This window comes from Rhinopithecus bieti, unplaced genomic scaffold, assembly GCF_001698545.2.
Source record: "Rhinopithecus bieti isolate Rb0 unplaced genomic scaffold, ASM169854v2 scaffold_1306, whole genome shotgun sequence".
NCBI classification, from domain to species: Eukaryota; Metazoa; Chordata; class Mammalia; order Primates; family Cercopithecidae; genus Rhinopithecus; species Rhinopithecus bieti.
Genome location: NW_016803658.1, coordinates 1,532,261 through 1,551,219, shown reverse-complemented (window position 1 = coordinate 1,551,219; position 18,959 = coordinate 1,532,261). Strand labels below are relative to the sequence as shown.

The window sequence follows — 18,959 nt, the reverse complement described above, 5'->3', positions numbered from 1 at the left end:
AAAAAAAAAAAAAATTATCATGAAGTTTATATCATTTACATTCTCTTCTGAAGCTGTAGTGTAGGTTAAAAAATGTACTCTATTTTGTCCAATAACTACTTATAGAAATTACAGATAAAATAGCATTTCTAATATGACAATACAAATATTAATTATGGAATAAAGTAGAGTGATTATACACAGGGAAGGATACTTTCATATATAAAAGTCACAGGATATCTTTTACATTTTTTTCTGGATCCTGTCACTTCTTTTAGATCATACCCAGTTGCTCTTTTGTTTCTTATAAATATTCTGAGTTCTTCCATATTCAAACATTAAAAAAAATGGCCCTCTCATTTCATTGGTATTTTGGGTGGCTATAGAATTCTACTTTCAAAATAATCTTCCCTTGGAAATCTAAGTCATTCCTTTCTAGTGTTCTGACATAGACATACAGTTTATTGATGATAATTGGATGTAGTCTCATTCTTGTTCTTTTTTTAGGAAAGCTTATATTTTCACTAGACATTTTTAGAATGTTCTCTTTAATTTTGGAGTTCCGAAATTTTGTTAGGCTGTATTTAGGTTTGATTTTTTTCTTTCTTTATGTTTGGTTTTGGTAGACCCTTTCATTCTGGAGACTGTTGTCATTCTTCAGCTTAATTTATTTCTCTTTTTCTGTTCTATATTCATTACATTGATGCTGGACCTCTATGTCTCTTTATATATTTATTTTTTTCCTCATATCTTTCTTTGCTCCTATTTATATGAGATTTCCTTAGCTTTGGTTTTGCATATTTCTAACTCAGTCTTCAGACATGCTTTTTGGCCCATCCATTGAGGTTTTAAACTTTTTCTTAATGCTTTTAATTCCAGAAACTTTTGAGAGTTGTCATGTTTGTTGTGATATCCATTGTAATATGTGCTTGGTTCTGTATCTCTCGGCCTCTAATTTTTGTGCAAAGACCCTTCTCCAGGCAGATGGCCTACTTTCTACAGAGAGCGGTTCTTAGGAATTGCTGATGGCAGAATCTGTCATCAGCTGCTGTATCTGGAGGTACAGATAAACACTATTTCTTCTTTGGTTTATGGCTGCTTTTTGTATTTTTTGACTCCAAATATGGAGCTTTTTGGGCATCCTCCTTGGGGAAGATCTGGCTTACTTTTGATATCTGTGATATGTTTTGTTGATTCTTTTGATAATCCAGTACAATCTATTGTTTGAATTCCTCAAAATTTCTGGTCTACTGCTTCCATTATTTCCTATCTTTAAATTTTATGTACTTTTTTTTTTTTTTTTTTTGAGACAGAGTCTAGTTCTGTTGCCTGGGCTGGAGTGCAGTGGCATGATCATGGTTCACTGCAGTGTCGAACTCCTTGGCTTAACCAATCCTCTCATCTCAGCCTCCTGAGAAGCTGGGACTATAGGCATGTCCCATCATACCCAACTAATTTTGTTATTATTATTATTATTATTTTAGAGACAAGGTCTCCTTTTGTTGCTCAGGCTGATCTTGAACTCCTAGGCTAAAGTGATTCTCCCACCTTGGCCCCCAAAAGTGTTGAGATTAGAGGCATGAGCCACGGTGTCTGGCCTATTTATTTATTTTTTATTTTACTTTATTTTATTTTAGACAGAGTCTCACTCTGTCTTCCTGGCTGGAGTACAGTGGTGTGATCTTGCCTCACTGCAACCTCCACCTCCTGGGTTCAAGCAATTCTCTTGCCTCAGCCTCCTGAGAAGCTGGGATTACAGGTGTGCGCTACCATACCTGGCTAATTTTTGTATTTTTTTTAGTAGAGATAGGGTTTTGCCATGTTGGCCAGGCTGGTCTCGAACTCCTGGCCTCAAGTTATCCACCTAAAACAACAACTTTTCTCTTATTTCACTGACATCTTGTGAGGAAGTGGAAGTAGATTGGGGTATTCAATCCATTCACTTGGACTAGAAGTATAAGTCATACGTACTTTCTCTCTCTCTCTTTCTCTTTCTCTTCCTTTTTTTGACAGTCTCACTCTGTTGCCCAGGCTGGAGTGCAGCGGCACATTCTTGACTGACTGCAACCTCCATCTCCCGGGTTCAAGCAATTCTCTGCCTCTGTCTCCCAAGTAGCTGGGATTACAGGCGCCCGCCACGATGCCCGGCTAATTTTTTGTATTTTTAATAGAGACAGGGTTTCACCATATTGGCCAGACTGGTCTTGAACTCCTGACCTTGTGATCCACCCGCTTTGGCCTCCCAAAGTGCTGGGATTACAGGTGTGAGCCACTGCTTCGGGCCTCTTTCTTTTTTTTTTTTTTGAGATGGTGTCTTGCTCCATCGCCCAGGCTAGAGTGCAGTGGTGCAATCTTGCCTCACTGCAACCTCCGCCTCCTGGGTTCAAGCCATTCTTCTGCCTCAGCCTCCTGAGTAGCCAGGACTACAGACATGTGCCACCACACCTGGCTAATTTTTGTATTTTTAGTAGAGACAGGAGTTCACCATGTTGACCAGACTGGTTTCCAACTCTTGGCCTCAGGTGATCTACCCGCCTCAGCGTCCTAAAGTGCTGGGATTACAGGCGTGAGCCACTGTGTCCAGCCTCTTTTTTTTTTTTTGAGACGGAGTCTCACCTTGTTTCCCAGGCTGGAGTGCAGCGGCGTGATCTTGGCTTACTGCGACCTCTGTCTCCTGGGTTCAAGTGATTCTCCTGCCTCAGCCTCTCGAGTAGGTGGGACTACAGGCATCTGCCACCATGCCCGGCTAATTTTTTGTATTTTTAGTAGAGATGGGATTTCACCAAGTTGACCAGGCTGTTCTTGAATTCCTGACCTCAGGTAACCCACCCGCCTCGGACTCCCAAAGTCCTGGGATTACAAGTGTGAGCCACCACGCCCAGCCTTTTTTTTTTTCCCGATTATACTTGTGTTCTAAACATCGAAAACAAAAGTAAAACACCAACAAAAAAGTAGAAGAGCCAGGTGCAGTGGCATGCACTTCTCATTCCAGCTCAAGTGGGAGGATCACTTGAGCCCAGGAATTCAAGTCCAGCCTTGGCAACATAGTGAGATCGTCTCTAAAAAAAAAAATAGTTAAAAAAAAAAAATTAAAACCCAAAACAAAACAAAATATGTTCACTCTTCCACTTCTCTCTCTACTCTTCCCAGTCTAAGATGAGTTAAGCAGGAGAAATATCCATGTTTATAGGGATTAGGCTCATAGATTAGTTTAGAATTAGGAATGTACTACTATTTACCACAGGATTTTAAAAGAAAGTTGTTCAGATACCTTTATTTTTAAATTTCATTGTAAACATTTGATTATTTTATTTCTTAGAAAATATATGCTTTTTTCTTATTTAGAAGGAATATATAAAAAATTGTCAGAAATGTATATCCATATGTTTTGTTTTAAACTCTGGACTTTTTTTTTCAATAGTGTACTTTTCCCAACACTGGTGCTCGCATCATGATGTTCATCGGCGGTCCTGCTACTCAGGGGCCTGGAATGGTGGTTGGAGATGAGTTGAAGATACCTATAAGATCGTGGCATGACATTGACAAAGACAATGCCAAATATGTTAAAAAGGGAACTAAGGTAATTTCGACTTTTAAATCTTTTTGCCTTATTAGAAAACAGGTATTCATTTGCTGGCAGAAGAAGAATACAAATAGTTTTTGATAGAAATTGATGTTATACAGTTTGATACTACAACTGGTATTCAGAGTTGGAGAAATACTCATTTTTTCTTGATAATTTGTTATACTTTTTCTGGTTTGAAATATTTAAACACTTCATAGTAGGTGTCAGTAGGTATTTCCTTAAAATTATTACTGAGAGAAAATTCTATGCCTTCTTAAATATTCGTGTTAAAGAATGTCTTTCTGTTTAGGAAAAGTTGTTTTACATTTTCAGTTTTCATTTCCAAGAGGCAGTCCTTAATTTTTCCTTCAGATATGAATATTGTTCATAGTTTAAATAGTCCATCATTTTCTTGTGAGTTGTTTTATGTTCATCTAACTTCCTGTTTTTTGGGTTTGTGTAAGAACATTTCACTAATGTTGATTTTTGACTCTCTTATATTGGTTCTATTTGTTAATATCTCTTAATTTTTTAATTCTCTAGAGTTCAGTTTTAGTTTAGTTTGTGCTGTATCATGTATTTTTTGATATCATCAGTATTATATTTTTAAAAGTAATTTATGACATAATTTTTGCCACTGTTAATGGATGCTTTTCTTTCTTGCCAACTAATTTCCTTTATGAACTTGGAATTTTCTTGGTTACAGCTTCTAAAACCTTTCAAAAAAGTTTTAGGTTCATTTATCTTACTACTTTTGTATTTTCTTTATTTTGGATGTTTTGTTACTTGGGTATGGATTTAGCCAGGAAAGAGAGTTCTCCATTGTTTTTCTTTCTTCTTCTTTTTTTTTTTTTTATTGAGACAAAGTCTTGCTCTGTCGCCCAGGCTGGAGTTCAGTGGCACAGTCTTCGCTCACTGCAAGCTCCACCTCCTGGGTTCATGCCATTCTCCTGCCTCAGCCTCCTGAGTAGCTGGGACTACAGGTGCCCGTCACCACGCCTGGGTAATTTTTTGTATTTTTAATAGAGACGGGGTTTCACTGTGTTAGCCAGGATGGTCTTGATCTCCTGACCTCGTGATCCGCCCTCCTCGGCTTCCCAAAGTGCTGGGATTACAGGTGTGAGCCACCACGCCCGGCCTGTTGTTTTTCTATTATGTTTGTGTGTGAAGAACAAAATATGCAAGATGCCTTTCTTTAAATTTGGCTTCATCTAGGGGTTTATCTAGAAAGAGTGGCTTTTAAGGAAAAAAAATGTGAAAATGTCAGACTCACAGAAGTTGTTATATAATTTTATTAACGTTACAGAAAGTTAAATAGCAAACCATAATTTAAATTATGATGAGTTATTCTTTTAGTCCTTCTTAGATCATTTTGATTTGTTAATTGAAAAAAGATGTATAGGACGATTTTGTATATTATTTTAATTAAAAAAAATCTTTTGTAGCATTTTGAAGCATTGGCTAATCGAGCTGCTACAACTGGCCATGTTATTGATATCTATGCATGTGCATTAGATCAGACAGGTCTCCTGGAGATGAAATGCTGTCCCAACCTTACTGGGTATGTATTTAAATTTTTACAGTTTTTGTAATTACAAGCAAATGATGACATTTACTGATATAAAGCAATAATGACCGTTTAGGGAAAAATGGTATCTTCCCAGTACTTCAGGGCAACACATCTGTTAGTAGTTTTTGATATTCCTTTCAGTAAAGCACACTTTTAAATGTTTTAAAAAATATGGAGTTATAAAGGTCTGTTTCTAAAGCTCACTTTGATATTTTGAAGTTATTATTTTGATTTATTACTTTAACAGCATTTTTGAGATAAAATTCACATACCATAAACCTACCATTTAAAATGTCAATTTGATTCTTTTAGTATATTTACAGGATGCATAGCCATCACCATAATTTGTTTAGAACATTTGCATTACCCTAGAAACTATGTACCCATTAGCAGTTACTTCCCATTACTCCCTCCTTTCTCTTCTCACCACCCTCTCATCCTTAGACAGCTGATAATTGCCTGTTCTGGATATTTTATAAAATGGAATCATAGGCTGGATGCAGTGGCTCACGCTTGTAATCCCAGCACTTTGGGAGGCTGAGGCGAGTAGATCATGAGGTCAGGAGTTCAACACCAGCCTGGCCAAGATGGTGAAACCCCGTCTCTACTAAAAATACAAAAATTAGCCAGGCGTGGTGGCAGGCGCCTGTAATCCCAGCTACTCAGGAGGCTGAGGGAGGAGAATTGCTTGAACCGGGGTGGCAGAGGTTGCAGTGAGCCGAGATCGTGCCACTGTACTCCAGCCTGGGCGGTAGATAGAGTGAAACTCTGTCTCAAAAAAACAAACAAAAAAAGGAGTCAGAGCTGGGCGCCATGGCTCCCGACTGTAATCCTAGCACTTTGAGAAGCTCAGGCGGGAGGATTATCTGAGGTCAGGAGTTCAAGACCAGCCTGGCCAACATGGCAAAACCCCATCTCTACTAAAAAACACAGAAATTAGCCAGGCGTGGTGGCACTTGCCTGTAATCCCAGCTACTCAGGAGGTTGAGGCAGGAGAATCACTTGAACCTGGAGGTGGAGGTTTCAGTGAGCCAAGAAGATTGTGCCACTGCACTTCAGCCTGGGCCACAGAGTGAGACTGTTTCAAAAAGAAAGGAATCAAATGGTCTTTTGTGATTGATTTCTTTTACTCAGCATAATGTTTTCAAGGTTCATCCATATTGTAGAATGTACTAATATTTTATTTTATTTTTATTGCTGAGTAAAAAGGGAACAAGGGGTCAAAGTGCATTTAATAGTATTCCATTTGATGGATACACCCCATTTTGTTTAGGAATCCATCGGCTAATGAATGTTTCATTTCCACTTTCTGGCTACTGTGAATAATGGTCCTTTGAACATTGTGTTCAAGTTTTGGTGTGGAGATTGTGTTTTCGTTTCTCTTACGTATATATCTAGGAGCAGAATTGTTGTGTCATGTAGTAATCCGTCCTTAACATTTTGAGGAACTGTCAAACGGTTTACCCAAGTGACTGTACCAATTTAAATTCCCATTACCAAAGTATGATGATTCCAGTTTCTCCACATCTTTGTAAGCACTTGTTATTGTCTGTATTTTAATTTTTTTGAGATGAGGTCTTTGTTACCCAGGCTGGAGTGCAGTGTGCAATCATAGCTCACTGCAGCCACAGTTTCCAGGGCTCAAACAATCCTCGCACCTCAGCCTCCTGAGTAACTGAGACTACAAGCACATGCTACCACACCTAACTAATTGTTAATACTTTTGTTTTGCGGAGACGAGGTCTCACTTTGTTGCCCAGGCTGGTCTTGAACTTCTGGGCTCGATCCTCCTGCCTCTGCTTCTCAAAATGCTGGGATTACAGGTGTGAGCCACCGTGCCCAGCCTATTGTCTGTCTTTTTGATGATATCTGTCCAAGTGGGTGTGAAGTAATATCTCATTGTGGTTTTGATTTGCATTTCCCTGAAGACTAATGATGTTGAGCATCTTTTTATGTGCTTACTGGCCATGTGTATATCTTTGGAGAAATGTCTGTTCAGATTCTTTATCCATTTTTAATTTGGGCTATTGATTTTCTTTTTTTTTTTTTTTTTTGATTTTCTTTTTATTGTTAAAATAGTTTGTTATGTGGATATAAATTCCTTTATCAGATATATGACTTAAAGATATTTTCTGTTACGGGTTTTTTCCCTCACTTTTTTCTTTTTGAGACAGAGTCTCACTGTGTCGCCCAGGCTAGAGTGCAGTGGTGCGATCTAGGCTCACTGCAACTTCTGCTTCCTGGGTTCAAGTGATTCTCCTATCTTAGCTTCCCCAGTAGCTGGAATTACAGGTGTGCACCACCATGCCTGGCTATTTTATATTTTTAGTAAAGACAGGGTTTCACCATGTTGGCCAGCCTGGTCTTGAATTCCTGACCTCAAGAGATCCACCCACCTCGGCCTCCTAAAGTACTGGGATTACAGGTGTGAGCCACTGCACCCGGCCTCCCTCACTTCCTTGATGGTATTGTTTGCAGCACAAAAGTTTTAAATTTTGATGAAACCTAGTTCATGCTTTTTCTTTCTTTTTTTTTTTTTGAGATGGAGTCTTGCTGTCACCCAGGCTCTGTCACCAGGCTTGGACCCGCCTCCCGAGTTCAAGTGATTCTCCTGCCTCAGCCTCCCAAGTAGCTGGGACTGCAGGAGCCTGCCACCACACCCGGCTAATTTTTTTTTTGTATTTTTAGTAGATACTGGGTTTCACCATGTTGGCCAGGCTGGTCTTGAACTCCTGTCCTTGTGATCTGCCCACCTCAGTCTCCCAAAGTGCTGGGATTACAGACCTGAGCCACCATGCCTTGAGTTTTAAAATTTTAAATTTTTAAAATTTTGAGACAGAGTCTCGCTGTGTTGCCCAGGCTGGAGTGCAGTGGTACGATCTTAGCTCACTGCAACCTCTGCCTCCCAGGTTCAGGTGATTCTTGTGCCTCAGCCTCCCAAGTATCTGGATTACAGGCATGTATCACCTTGCCTGGCTAATTTTCATATTTATTTCAAGTTACCTGCCTGCCTTGGTCTCCCAAAGAGCTGGGATTACAGGCATGAGTCACTGTGCCCAGCCAACAATTGATTTTTATATGTTGATTTTATATCCTGCAAACTTGCGGAACTTGTTTATTAGTTTTAATAGTTTTTCTGTGGACTTCTTAGGATTTTCTCTACATAACATCATGTCATCTGCAAATTGGTATTGTTTTACTTCTTCCTTCCCATCTACATGCTTTTTCTTTTCCTTGCCTAATTGCCCTGGCTGGAATGTCTGTTAAAATGATTAAAATGATGAGAGTGAATATCCTTGTATTGTTCTTGATCTTTGGGGAAGTTGTTTAGTCTTTTTTTTTTTTTCTTTTTTTGAGATGGAGTTTCCGTCTTGTTGCCCAAACTGGAGTGCAGTGGCACAATCTCTGCTCACTGCAACCTCCACCTCCTGGGTTCAAGTGATTCTGCTGCCTCAGCCTCCCGAATAGCTGGGACTACAGGCATGCACCATCATGCCCAGCTAATTTTTGTATTTTTAGTAGAGATGGGGTTTCACCATGTTGGTCAGGCTGGTCTTGAACTCCTGACCTCAGGTGATCCACCCGCCGCGGCCTCCCAAACTGCTGGGATTACAGGCATGAGCTACTGAGCCCAGCCCTGTTTAGTCTTCTACCATTAGAAGATACTAGCTGTGGATTTCATCAGATTAAATAAGTTCCCTTCCAAAAACTCATGAAAATGTGTTTTTGGATTTTGTTAAATGCTGTTTCTATAGCTATTGACATGATCATGTGGCTTTTGTCCTTATTAATATGGTATATTGCACTGCTTTTTGGATTTTAAACCTACCTTGAATTTCTGGGATGAATCTCACTTGGTCATGGTGTATAATCCTTTTTATTGTTGCTAAATTCAATTTGTTAGCATTTTGTTGAGGATTTTTGCATCTGTCTTCATAGGAGATACTGGCCTGAAGTTTTCTTTTGTTTGGTGTTGGCATCAGGATAACTATCTTCATAGAATGACTTGGGAGATATTCTTTCCTCTTCCATGAGCAGTTATTATTTTGAAATAATTAGGCTTAAAATCGATTAGATATGTCACCCTTTCTCAGGTTTATTTATTCAATTCATTCATCTAATAAAAATGAATGAGCACCTGCTATGTAGCAAACTGCTCAAGGCACTGCAAGTAAAGCAGTGAACCAAACATAAAAATCTTTGCCCTCATGAAGCTTATCTTCTAGTGCAGGGCTCTTCCGTGTAATTTCCCAGTGGATATATTCTTTGTGCTATCCCATTGAAATGTGGTATGACTGAGGAAGTAAAAGTTTAATTTTAATTGCTTTACATTTAAATGTAACTAGCCACATGTTAGACTGTACAGTTCTAATGAGAGGAGATGGGATAAGTATGGTAGATAGGATGTCAGATGGTGATAGCAGTGGGAAGGAAAAAAGGTCAGGAAAGAAGAATTGGGGTTTGCAGTTCTAAATAGGATGAATAGGCAAGGCCTTATTGAAGGTGATATTTTAGCAAAGATGTAAGGAAGTGAGAGTCATGTGTGTATATGAAGTAAGAGTATTCCAAGCGAGGAATAGCAAGTGCAAAGTTGAGAATGTACCTGGGGCCAGGCGCTATGACTCACACCTGTGTAATCCTAGCAGTTTGGGAGGCTGAGGTGGGTGGATTGCTTGAGCTCAGGAGTTTGAGACCAGTCTGGGCAACATGGTGAAACCCTGTCTCTACCAAAAATACAAAAATTAGCTGGGCATGGTGGTATGTGCCTGTAGTCCCAGCTCCTTGGGAGGCTGAGGTGGGAAGATTGCTGGAGCTTGGGAAGTCGAGGCTATGGTGAACCATGATTGCATCACTGCACTCCATCCTGGGTGACAGAGTGAGACCTGGGTTCAAAAAATAATAATAAAAAAGAGAATGTACCTGTGATGTTGAGAAATAGCAAGGAGAACAAAGTAGCTGGAATGGAGTGAGTGAGGAGGGTAGGTTACAAAGGCCTGTTTAAAGGGCTTTGGACTTTACCTTGAGTGAGATGGGAAGGCATTGGAGAGTTTTCAACAGAGGAGTTTGATGATCTGACTTAATGGTTTAAAAAGATCGCTGACTTCATTTGTCTTTAGTAGAGTATAGGGATGTAAGAATACCAAGTGATGGTAGTACAGATGGTGGGAAGTAGTTGGATTTTGGATTTATTTGGAAGATAGATGTAAGGGTGTGGACAATTCCTTCATAGAGGTTTACTGTAAAAGGGAGCAGAGAAATGGGATGTATTATCAGGTATAATGAAGAGTTAGATCATCATAGATAACATGTTTGTAGAAAATCTGAAATAATCTATAAACTATTGATATTAATATGTGAAGTTGGCAAGACTTCTGGATCAAGGTCAGTGTACAAAGTTTAATTATAAATGTATGTACCAGTAACATTAAAAAACGTAAAAGGATGCAATTTCTAATAAGCATCAGAGATAACATAAAAACTTTTAATGATATCGAAAATAAAATTATAGTCAATTAGTTACAACTCATCAGTTTTATTCTTTTGCCTATTTCAATTTTTGATTGTATCTTTTATTGATGTTTAAGTAATAAAGTATTTTAAAAATGTGAACAAGTATGTCTAAATATTTGTATGCCTATATGTACCCCCCCTTTTATATAAACAGAATATTTTACACATCTTTCCCCTCTTTGTGTTTTTCACTTATATCCTAGAAATCAGTCTGTAGCAGTGTATTACTCCATTGTGTGGATGTAATATTTTTTCAGCTAGTCTCTAATTACAGGATTATTTGGATTGTTTTCGGTTTTGTGTTATTCTGAGTTTGTGTTTGAAATACGGTATTTCAAACACAAGGAAAAAAGGAAACAAAAAACTTTTGTTGTTACAAATAGTGCTTCAGTGAATAACCTTGTGACTGTATTTTGTTTCTCTGTTTTTGTTTTGTTACAGTATCTTTGAAATAGATTACTATTAGTGGGGTGGCTGGATTAAGGAGGAAATCCATATATAATTTTGTTAGATATTATCAAGTTGCTCTGTACTGGGGTTGTACCATTTTGCAGTCCTAGCAGAAGTGTATGAGAGTGCCCGTTTTTCCATAGCTTCACCAACATAATATGTTGCTGTCAAACTGATTTTTGCCAATCTATTAGAGAAGGAATGGTATCAAAATGGTTTTAACTTTCAAGTTAATATTAAAATTTTTTAAATTAAAAAAGTAGGTATATGCTTATTGAAAAAAATTTAAAGTAAGTGTATAAAGTGAAAATACTCTCTTTTCTTCCATTCTCATTTGCTCGGTATAACATGTATATTTCATGTGACACAGGCAATACATGCATATACATACACACACATACTCATTTTTAAGAGTGAGAATGAGCCGGCTGGGTGGCTCATGCCTGTAATCCCAGCACCTTGGCAGCCCGAGGTGAGCATATTGTTTGAGCCCAGAAGTTCAAGACCAGCCTGGGCAACATGGCAAAACCCTATCTCTACAAAAAAACAAAAAAATTAGCTGGGCATGTTGGTGCGTGCAACCTGTAGTCCAGCTACTTGGGAGGCTGAGGTAGGAGGATGGCTTGAGCCCAGGAGGTTGTGGCTGCAGTGAGCCGTGATTGTGCCACTGCACTCCAGCCTGGGCGACAGAGTGAGACCCTGTCTGAAAAAAAAAAAAAAGAGAGAATGCATGCTGGAAACTGTCAGGTACCTTTACCAATATGGAGAACATTTGTTACTATATACTCTTCTGTACCTTTTGAATTTTGTAATATAGTGGATATATTGCCTATTTAAAGAAGAATTTTTAAAAAATTACCAAAGACAAATGCACCTGTTAGGGGCACTCTGTTATCCTTGGAATTGAGGTTGTTTGTGGGGTGAGGATATTCTCATATATATTTGAATATTAAAAATGAGTAATACAGCACATTTTGGGAAATATCTTTAAAATTTATTGGTAGTCTTGAGAGGTAATTTTCTTCTATGATTTTTTATTTTATTTTATTTTTTTTATTTTTATTCTTTCCATGCAGAGGATACATGGTAATGGGTGATTCTTTCAATACTTCCTTATTCAAACAAACTTTTCAAAGAGTCTTTACCAAAGACATGCATGGACAGTTTAAAATGGGCTTTGGTGGTACACTAGAAATAAAGGTAAGAACCAAAACTTGGCATGTGTGATATGTTATCAAGAGACAACTTATAGGCTTGAGTATAATTCTAAAATGTCATTAATCAAATTTAGTATTTGCTTTCAAAATTGTGGTTATTTTATATTGAAACCTGAGTTAGAGATTTTCTTCACCACAAGAGTGTCATCATTCAATGTATGAGACTTTACTTGAGCATTTCTGAACAATTGTTAGAAAAGTAGAATAATATTGGTAAAATAATTCTTTAACTTTTATTTTTTTCTTTATAAAGGGCTTAACTCTTTAAAGTATGTTTTATCTTCTTCTTCTTCTTCTTTTTTTTTTTAATTTCTTGAGACAGAGTCTTCCTCTGTCGCCCAGGCTAGAGTGCAGTGGCATGATCTTGTCTCACTGCAGCCTCCGCCTCCTAGGTTCAAGTGATTCTCCAGCCTCAGCCTCCTGAGTAGCTGGGACTACAGGTGTGTGCCACCGTGTCTGGCTAATTTTTGTATTTTTAGTAGAGATGTGTCATCATGTTGGCCAGGCTGGTTCAAACTCCTGACCTCAGGTGATCTGCCTGTCTCAGCCTTCCAAAGTGCTGAGATTACAGGCATGAACCATCATGTCCGGCCTGTTTTATCTTTTGTAGAGCCAAATCTATTTATGTTAGTGCTAGGTTAGTGATGGGAATTGTTATCTAACTTAAGAGGAAACTGTTTTTTACCTTTGGATAATCAGTAATTGTTTTATGATTAGTTGTTACTACATAATTCTATCATTTATTTCAAATTTGGAGTTAAAATACCCAAAGGCTAAGTGCTTCTAATCCTAATTGATTATTTTTAAATTAATTCTAAGCACATTAATTTTGAATTTTCATTAAATATTTATTAAACTTGTTTTATTGAATGCTTGCTATATGCCCAACATTGTGTGGGAAATTACAGAGATGTCTAGGGATATCTAAGGTACATGTCTTGCTGTAGAGACACTTAGCATTCTCTTGATAGAGAGGCAGGAAAAGAAAACAGTGCATGTGATAGAATGACATAATAATTATAAAAACGCTATAAAGGTTTAGAGAAGAAAAATGAACATATATAGGACACAATTTATTCTAGAGGAGTGTGACTTACAGTTTTTTTTTTTTTTTTTTTGAGAGAGTTTCGCTCTTGTTGCCCGGCTGGAGTGCAGTGTCGTGATCTCGGCTCACCATAACCTCTGCCTCCTGGGTTCAAGCGATTCTCCTTCCTCAGCCTCCTGAGTAGCTGGGATTACAGGCATGTGTCACCACGCCCAGCTAATATTGTATTTTTAGTAGAGACGGGGTTTCTCCATGTTGGTTAGGCTGATCTTGAACTCCCGACCTCAGGTGATCAACCCGCCTCAGCCTCTCAAAGTGTTGGGATTACAGGCATGAGCTATCGTGCCTGGGCACAGTTTTTTTTTTTTTTTAAAAGATGTTAGAGGATAATGCATTTTATTCAGGAACCTGGTGTGAGGAGAGGCATAGAGGTGAGAATCAGCATTGTATGTTTGAGAAAACTGCCCAGTGAGAGTAGATGCTTTGTATTGGAATGAGGGGAAATAGCTTAAATTTGTGGGAGCTGGTTGTAGTGTGCAGACATATGTGTCATATTAGGTATTTTGTGTAAGATTCATCTGACAGTGCTATTCTGCGTATGTCAGGTAAAAGAATCTCAAGTAAGAATAGTAGGCTTTCTAATTTTTTTTTTTAGATAGAAGGTATTGTGATAGCTTAAATTTTGGTGGCAGGAGAGACTGGGTAGAGACCAATCTTGGTGACAGATTTTCTTTGGGAGGAAAAATAGAATAGGGTGTCTAAGGTTTTGGATTAGGATTTGTGAATTTTGGGTGAGCAGGTAGGAGTGTGAAGTCAGGATGAGGTTCCCAAATGGAGACCTCCTATGTGCTAATGAAAATAGAAGATTAAAATTAGGTCGGTGCCAGATTTTTAATTTGGCAGTGAGCATAGAAGTGCTCATTGATTATTTTTCATGTTAGTATATTTTCATTGGCTTTGAGTTTTAAATATAGATGAATATCTTATATTCTTATACACCTGTAGTTGAACATTTGAACTTACCTTTGAGGAAACCGAATATGCTATATTCTTATTTTGCAGACCTCAAGGGAAATAAAGATTTCAGGAGCCATTGGACCCTGTGTGTCACTTAATTCTAAAGGACCCTGTGTGTCTGAAAATGTAAGTTGTGTTTATTCTAAAAAGAAAATATAGGGCCAGAAACTGTGGCTTGCACCTGTAATCCTAGCTACTTGGGAGGCTGAGGCAGGAGGATTGCTTAAGCCCAGGAGTTAGAGACCAACTCAGGCAACACAGAGAGACCCTGTTCCCCACCCGTTATCCCCGCCAAAAAAGAAAAAAAGATACAGTGAATGCACAGGATAGCATCAACAAGAACTTGGGATGGCAGCCTATAGCATTCCTTTCAGAATTCTTATATTGGTTGTTTTATGTAGTTCAGCTTACATTGGTATACCTCCATTCGTGGTTGCTCTTTCTGCATACCCTTTTCCCATCCACCCCTAATTAAAACTTTTGTACTGTCACCAGTCTTCTATTTTTTATGCCTAAATTATGTCTTGCCCCAGTGTACCTAAAAAAAAAAACAACTAATGATTTGGAAATTTGGAGACTTCTGAAAGTCAAAATTAGCTCTAAATTGATTTTTGTTACCAGAATTTTCAAAAAAAGTAACCAAATTAGCCAGATTTGGAATTTCAGTTCTTTATGTTATTTTTATCCAATTTAATGGAAGTATAATGCACTGTAAAATGTAGCTGTAGAGAGGATGATGGGACAAATAATACAAAGTGGGTAATCAACTTTAAAAATGGCAAAGCTAAAAAATTAATATATATAAGCAGTTTGCATGGTAAAGGTCTATCTATATCTATGACGTTTTCTTGGGAATCAGAGTGCTTAACAATTCTCATCCAGAGAACATGTGTTCGTAAATGCATATATTATACGTTAAATCAGTTCCTCTTTATATAGATCAAGTAGTTGGATAGAAGGATAATGTTAGTTGCAACTACTTCATTAAATAGCATATGCTTTTATTTTTTATTTATTTATTTTTTGAGATGGAGTCTCGCTCTGTCGCCCAGGCTGGAGTGCAGTGGTGCCATCTCGGCTCACTTGCAGGTTCCGCCTCCTGAGTTCATGCCATTCTCCTGCCTCGGCTTTACGAGTAGCTGGGACTACAGGTGTCTGCCACTATGCCCAGCTACTTTTTTGTGTTTTTAGTAGAGACGGGGTTTCACCATTTTAGCCAGGATGGTCCCGATCTCCTGACCTTGTGATCCGCCTGCCTCAGCCTCTCAAAGTGCTGGGATTACAGGTGTGAGCCACTGCGCCTGGCCAAATAGCATATGTTTTTAAAGACAACAGTATGAAGAACTTATATTAATGCTTTTGTAATTTACTTAGCAAGAATTTGAATTTTACTTTTATTATGTAAAAATTATTTTGTTTTTATTATGTAAAAAATGCTTTATTTTATAATATACTTATAGTCTTAACATATTTTAAGCTCTTAACATTATTGAATTAGTTTGAAACATGACTTCTTTTTTCCTATGGTCTTTTCCTTTTCACCTTAATATAAAATTAATAAATTGTGTCTCTAACTTTCAAACATGCTTTATTTTATTTTACAGGAGATAGGAACAGGTGGCACATGTCAGTGGAAGATATGTGGACTTAGTCCCACTACAACCTTAGCCATATATTTTGAGGTTGTCAATCAGGTATGACTTTCTACATCTGAATATCAAAATGTACATTTGAGTAAGTACTTACTTTAGACCATGAATAGTTCATATATTTTTTTCCTATAGTAGATATAACCCAAAATTTATTTTCTGTATTGGAATTTATATATATATATATATTTTATATTTTTCAAGGCTAAACTACTTGGTGAGAGGACATATTGTAATAGAAATGCAGGGAAACCTATGAACGCCAAACCTTGGATAGCCCAACTTTTAGTCTGTTTTCTTTCTTTCTTTCTTTTTGAATATAAACTTGAAGGATAAATGCAGTTACTTAAAATTCCCTTCTACTTACACATTTTGCAATTAGATGTCTAGCTTTTTCTAGTTGTCACAAAGTATATATGATACATGAGTCTTCCTACAGGAAGGTCTCATATGTCAAAATCCATAGAAAAAGTTTGGAAAGTAATCATATTTGGGAAGAATTTTTTTTTTCTGCCACAGGAGGTAATTAATCACATTGAAGAATAATATAAATTACTGACTTATTTATTAATAGTTTTTAGGCATAAAATGAACCATAAAATATTAACAATCAGCTTTCCTAAGGCAGGTGCAATAGTTTTTTTTTAAACATTAAAATTTATAAGAAATATACTGACTCTTATTGACAAAAGCAAAACAAAATGACACACAAAAACAAAGCAAGAATGTCTTGTCAGAAGGCATGAATAAAGTTTTCCTATTGACTACTTGTATTTCTTTCTGATGATAATTATTATATATTGCTATTAGTTTCTTCTCATTATTAATCTTTCATTGGTTGGTTGTTCATCATATGATTATGTTCCTAAAAGTTCTGCTTTCATCTTCTATACCTAGGGGACGAGGACTTAGCTCAATTTCTCTTTATCCAGTTACAAGTTGAACATCTCAAATCTGAAATCTGAAATGTTTCAAAATCTGGAACTTTATGAACGCTGACATGACACTCAAAGAAAATGCTCATTGGAGAGCATTTTGGATTTTGGAGTTTTGGATTTGGGGATGTTCAATTGGTATAAGGCAAATATTCCCAAGTTTGAAAAAATATAAAATCCAAAACATTTCAGGACCCAAGCATTTTGGATAAGGGATATCCAAACTGTGCAGTTTGGCTTAAATGACCTCACTTAGGTCTTGTCTTTTAATTTCTTTGTGCTCTCCCTTTTCTTTGTTCTTTCATGTCCCTCTGGCTTATATATTACTTGAAAATTGATTTCCTAGCGGGACTGACTTCTCTCATTCTTGAGTATTTTCTCCTCTCCCAAATTAATTTCTGTGTGACAAATTATAACTGTTTTGAATGCTTTGGAAATGAAGTATCCTCCTAATCAATTTTAGAATGAATTATTTTTAGTGCTAGGACATGCAGCGTGTGATTATATGACAACAACATAGTAAAATTTGCTTAGGTTTTACTCCATTGTATTTATACAGCATAATGCTCCAATTCCTCAAGGAGGGCGTGGTGCAATCCAGTTTGTGACTCAGTATCAGCATTCAAGTGGGCAGAGACGCATCCGAGTGACCACTATTGCTAGGAAGTAAGTTGTATTTGTTAAGAGATTTGATTTTCATATCACAACTATCTGAGTTGTGTTTCCAAAGTGGATTCCTATTTTGGGTGACATCCATGACTAGCAAGTGAATATTTGTGACTAATAGTATTTTATTTATTTCTTTCTAACCCAGCTTATTTGCTACAATATTCATTACTAAGAACTGTAAGAGCAATTTTAAAAAGTACTTCTATGGCACAAGTATACATATGTAATAAACCTGCACGTTATGCACATGTACCCTAGAACTTAAAGTATAATAATTAAAAAAAAAAAAAAAGTACTTCTAAGACACACCCTTCAAAATATTATTTACCTCATTCCTGTGAGAGGAGAAAAATCAAACATTTACCTATAATAGTCAATAATAATATATATAATCCATTATATATATGATAGCACATTAATTAATCACATTACTTTTCAACTAGTGATAAAAATTCTTAGCTATTTTTTTCAAGTTTTATTAGTCATTTAATTCATCTGTTAAGCCATTACTCAGCTTCTGCTTTGTGGAGTAGGTTCTGTTGTGGGAGAGTATGAATGCAGAAGCCGTGAACATACTTAGCCTCCTGCTATATGACGGTGTGGTATAGAGTAGTCCTCACACTGTCTGTGGTAAAGGACCACAGACAGTGGTTTTTTCCCTAATCCTTCGGGTACAGATGCTTTTATTAAATACAATAAAAATGAATTACTAGAACAATGAAATTTTAAAAAGTGATTTAAAACAAACTCCCTGTTTTATGTTATTAGATTAATAAGATACAAGATTATTCTGTGAAGTCGCTCAGTTTCTAAATATTTATTGTCAATTCCTCTATTGACTTCATGGCACTGGTTCACATACCACACTTTGACTAGCACTTGTTGAGACCACAAAAGGTAAAGTCTGTATCTAACAGATTCAATTATAGGGTAGTATTTTGTGTAGCATAGTCATTTTCTAATTTGTTGTTATAGGCAGGGTCCCCAAAAGGGAATAAAAGGCCCAACAGATACCTTTTCTTATTCCTATCTTTGTGATAGATTCTCCGAATAAGGCATGTATTTGTTCATGTGCTCTTTGCCCAGGATTTGCAGAGACAACAAATTTAATTGAATTTAGTACTCTTCTTTTTATTAAGAATTAGGAATAAATTATTTTGCTGCTACTTTGGTATCTCTATGTATTTGTGAAGTATAAAACAAAAGGAAAATAATTGTGGAATGAGTTTAGTTGGGAAGAGATTTTTAGATGAGGTGAATCTATAAATGAACAGGCTTTGGTCTTTATTTCTATTTGTCTTGAACTTGGTTGTCTGGATAGGGAAAGTGTTGATCAGTAAACTTACCCAGTT

General features: G+C 37.0%; 1 protein-coding gene across 3 annotated transcripts in view; it reads left to right on the top strand.

Annotated features, from left to right (window-relative positions):
• Positions 1-18,959, top strand: part of SEC23A (SEC23 homolog A, COPII component) — a 74,296-nt gene that overhangs the window by 26,485 nt on the left and 28,852 nt on the right. For all 3 annotated transcript variants that reach the window (XM_017895459.1, XM_017895464.1, XM_017895462.1), the window contains 6 exons: positions 3,401-3,559; positions 4,990-5,105; positions 12,152-12,275; positions 14,400-14,480; positions 15,959-16,048; positions 17,498-17,604. In XM_017895459.1, the coding sequence (XP_017750948.1) occupies positions 3,401-3,559; positions 4,990-5,105; positions 12,152-12,275; positions 14,400-14,480; positions 15,959-16,048; positions 17,498-17,604 (677 nt within the window). The remainder of the gene's footprint in view (positions 1-3,400; positions 3,560-4,989; positions 5,106-12,151; positions 12,276-14,399; positions 14,481-15,958; positions 16,049-17,497; positions 17,605-18,959) is intronic.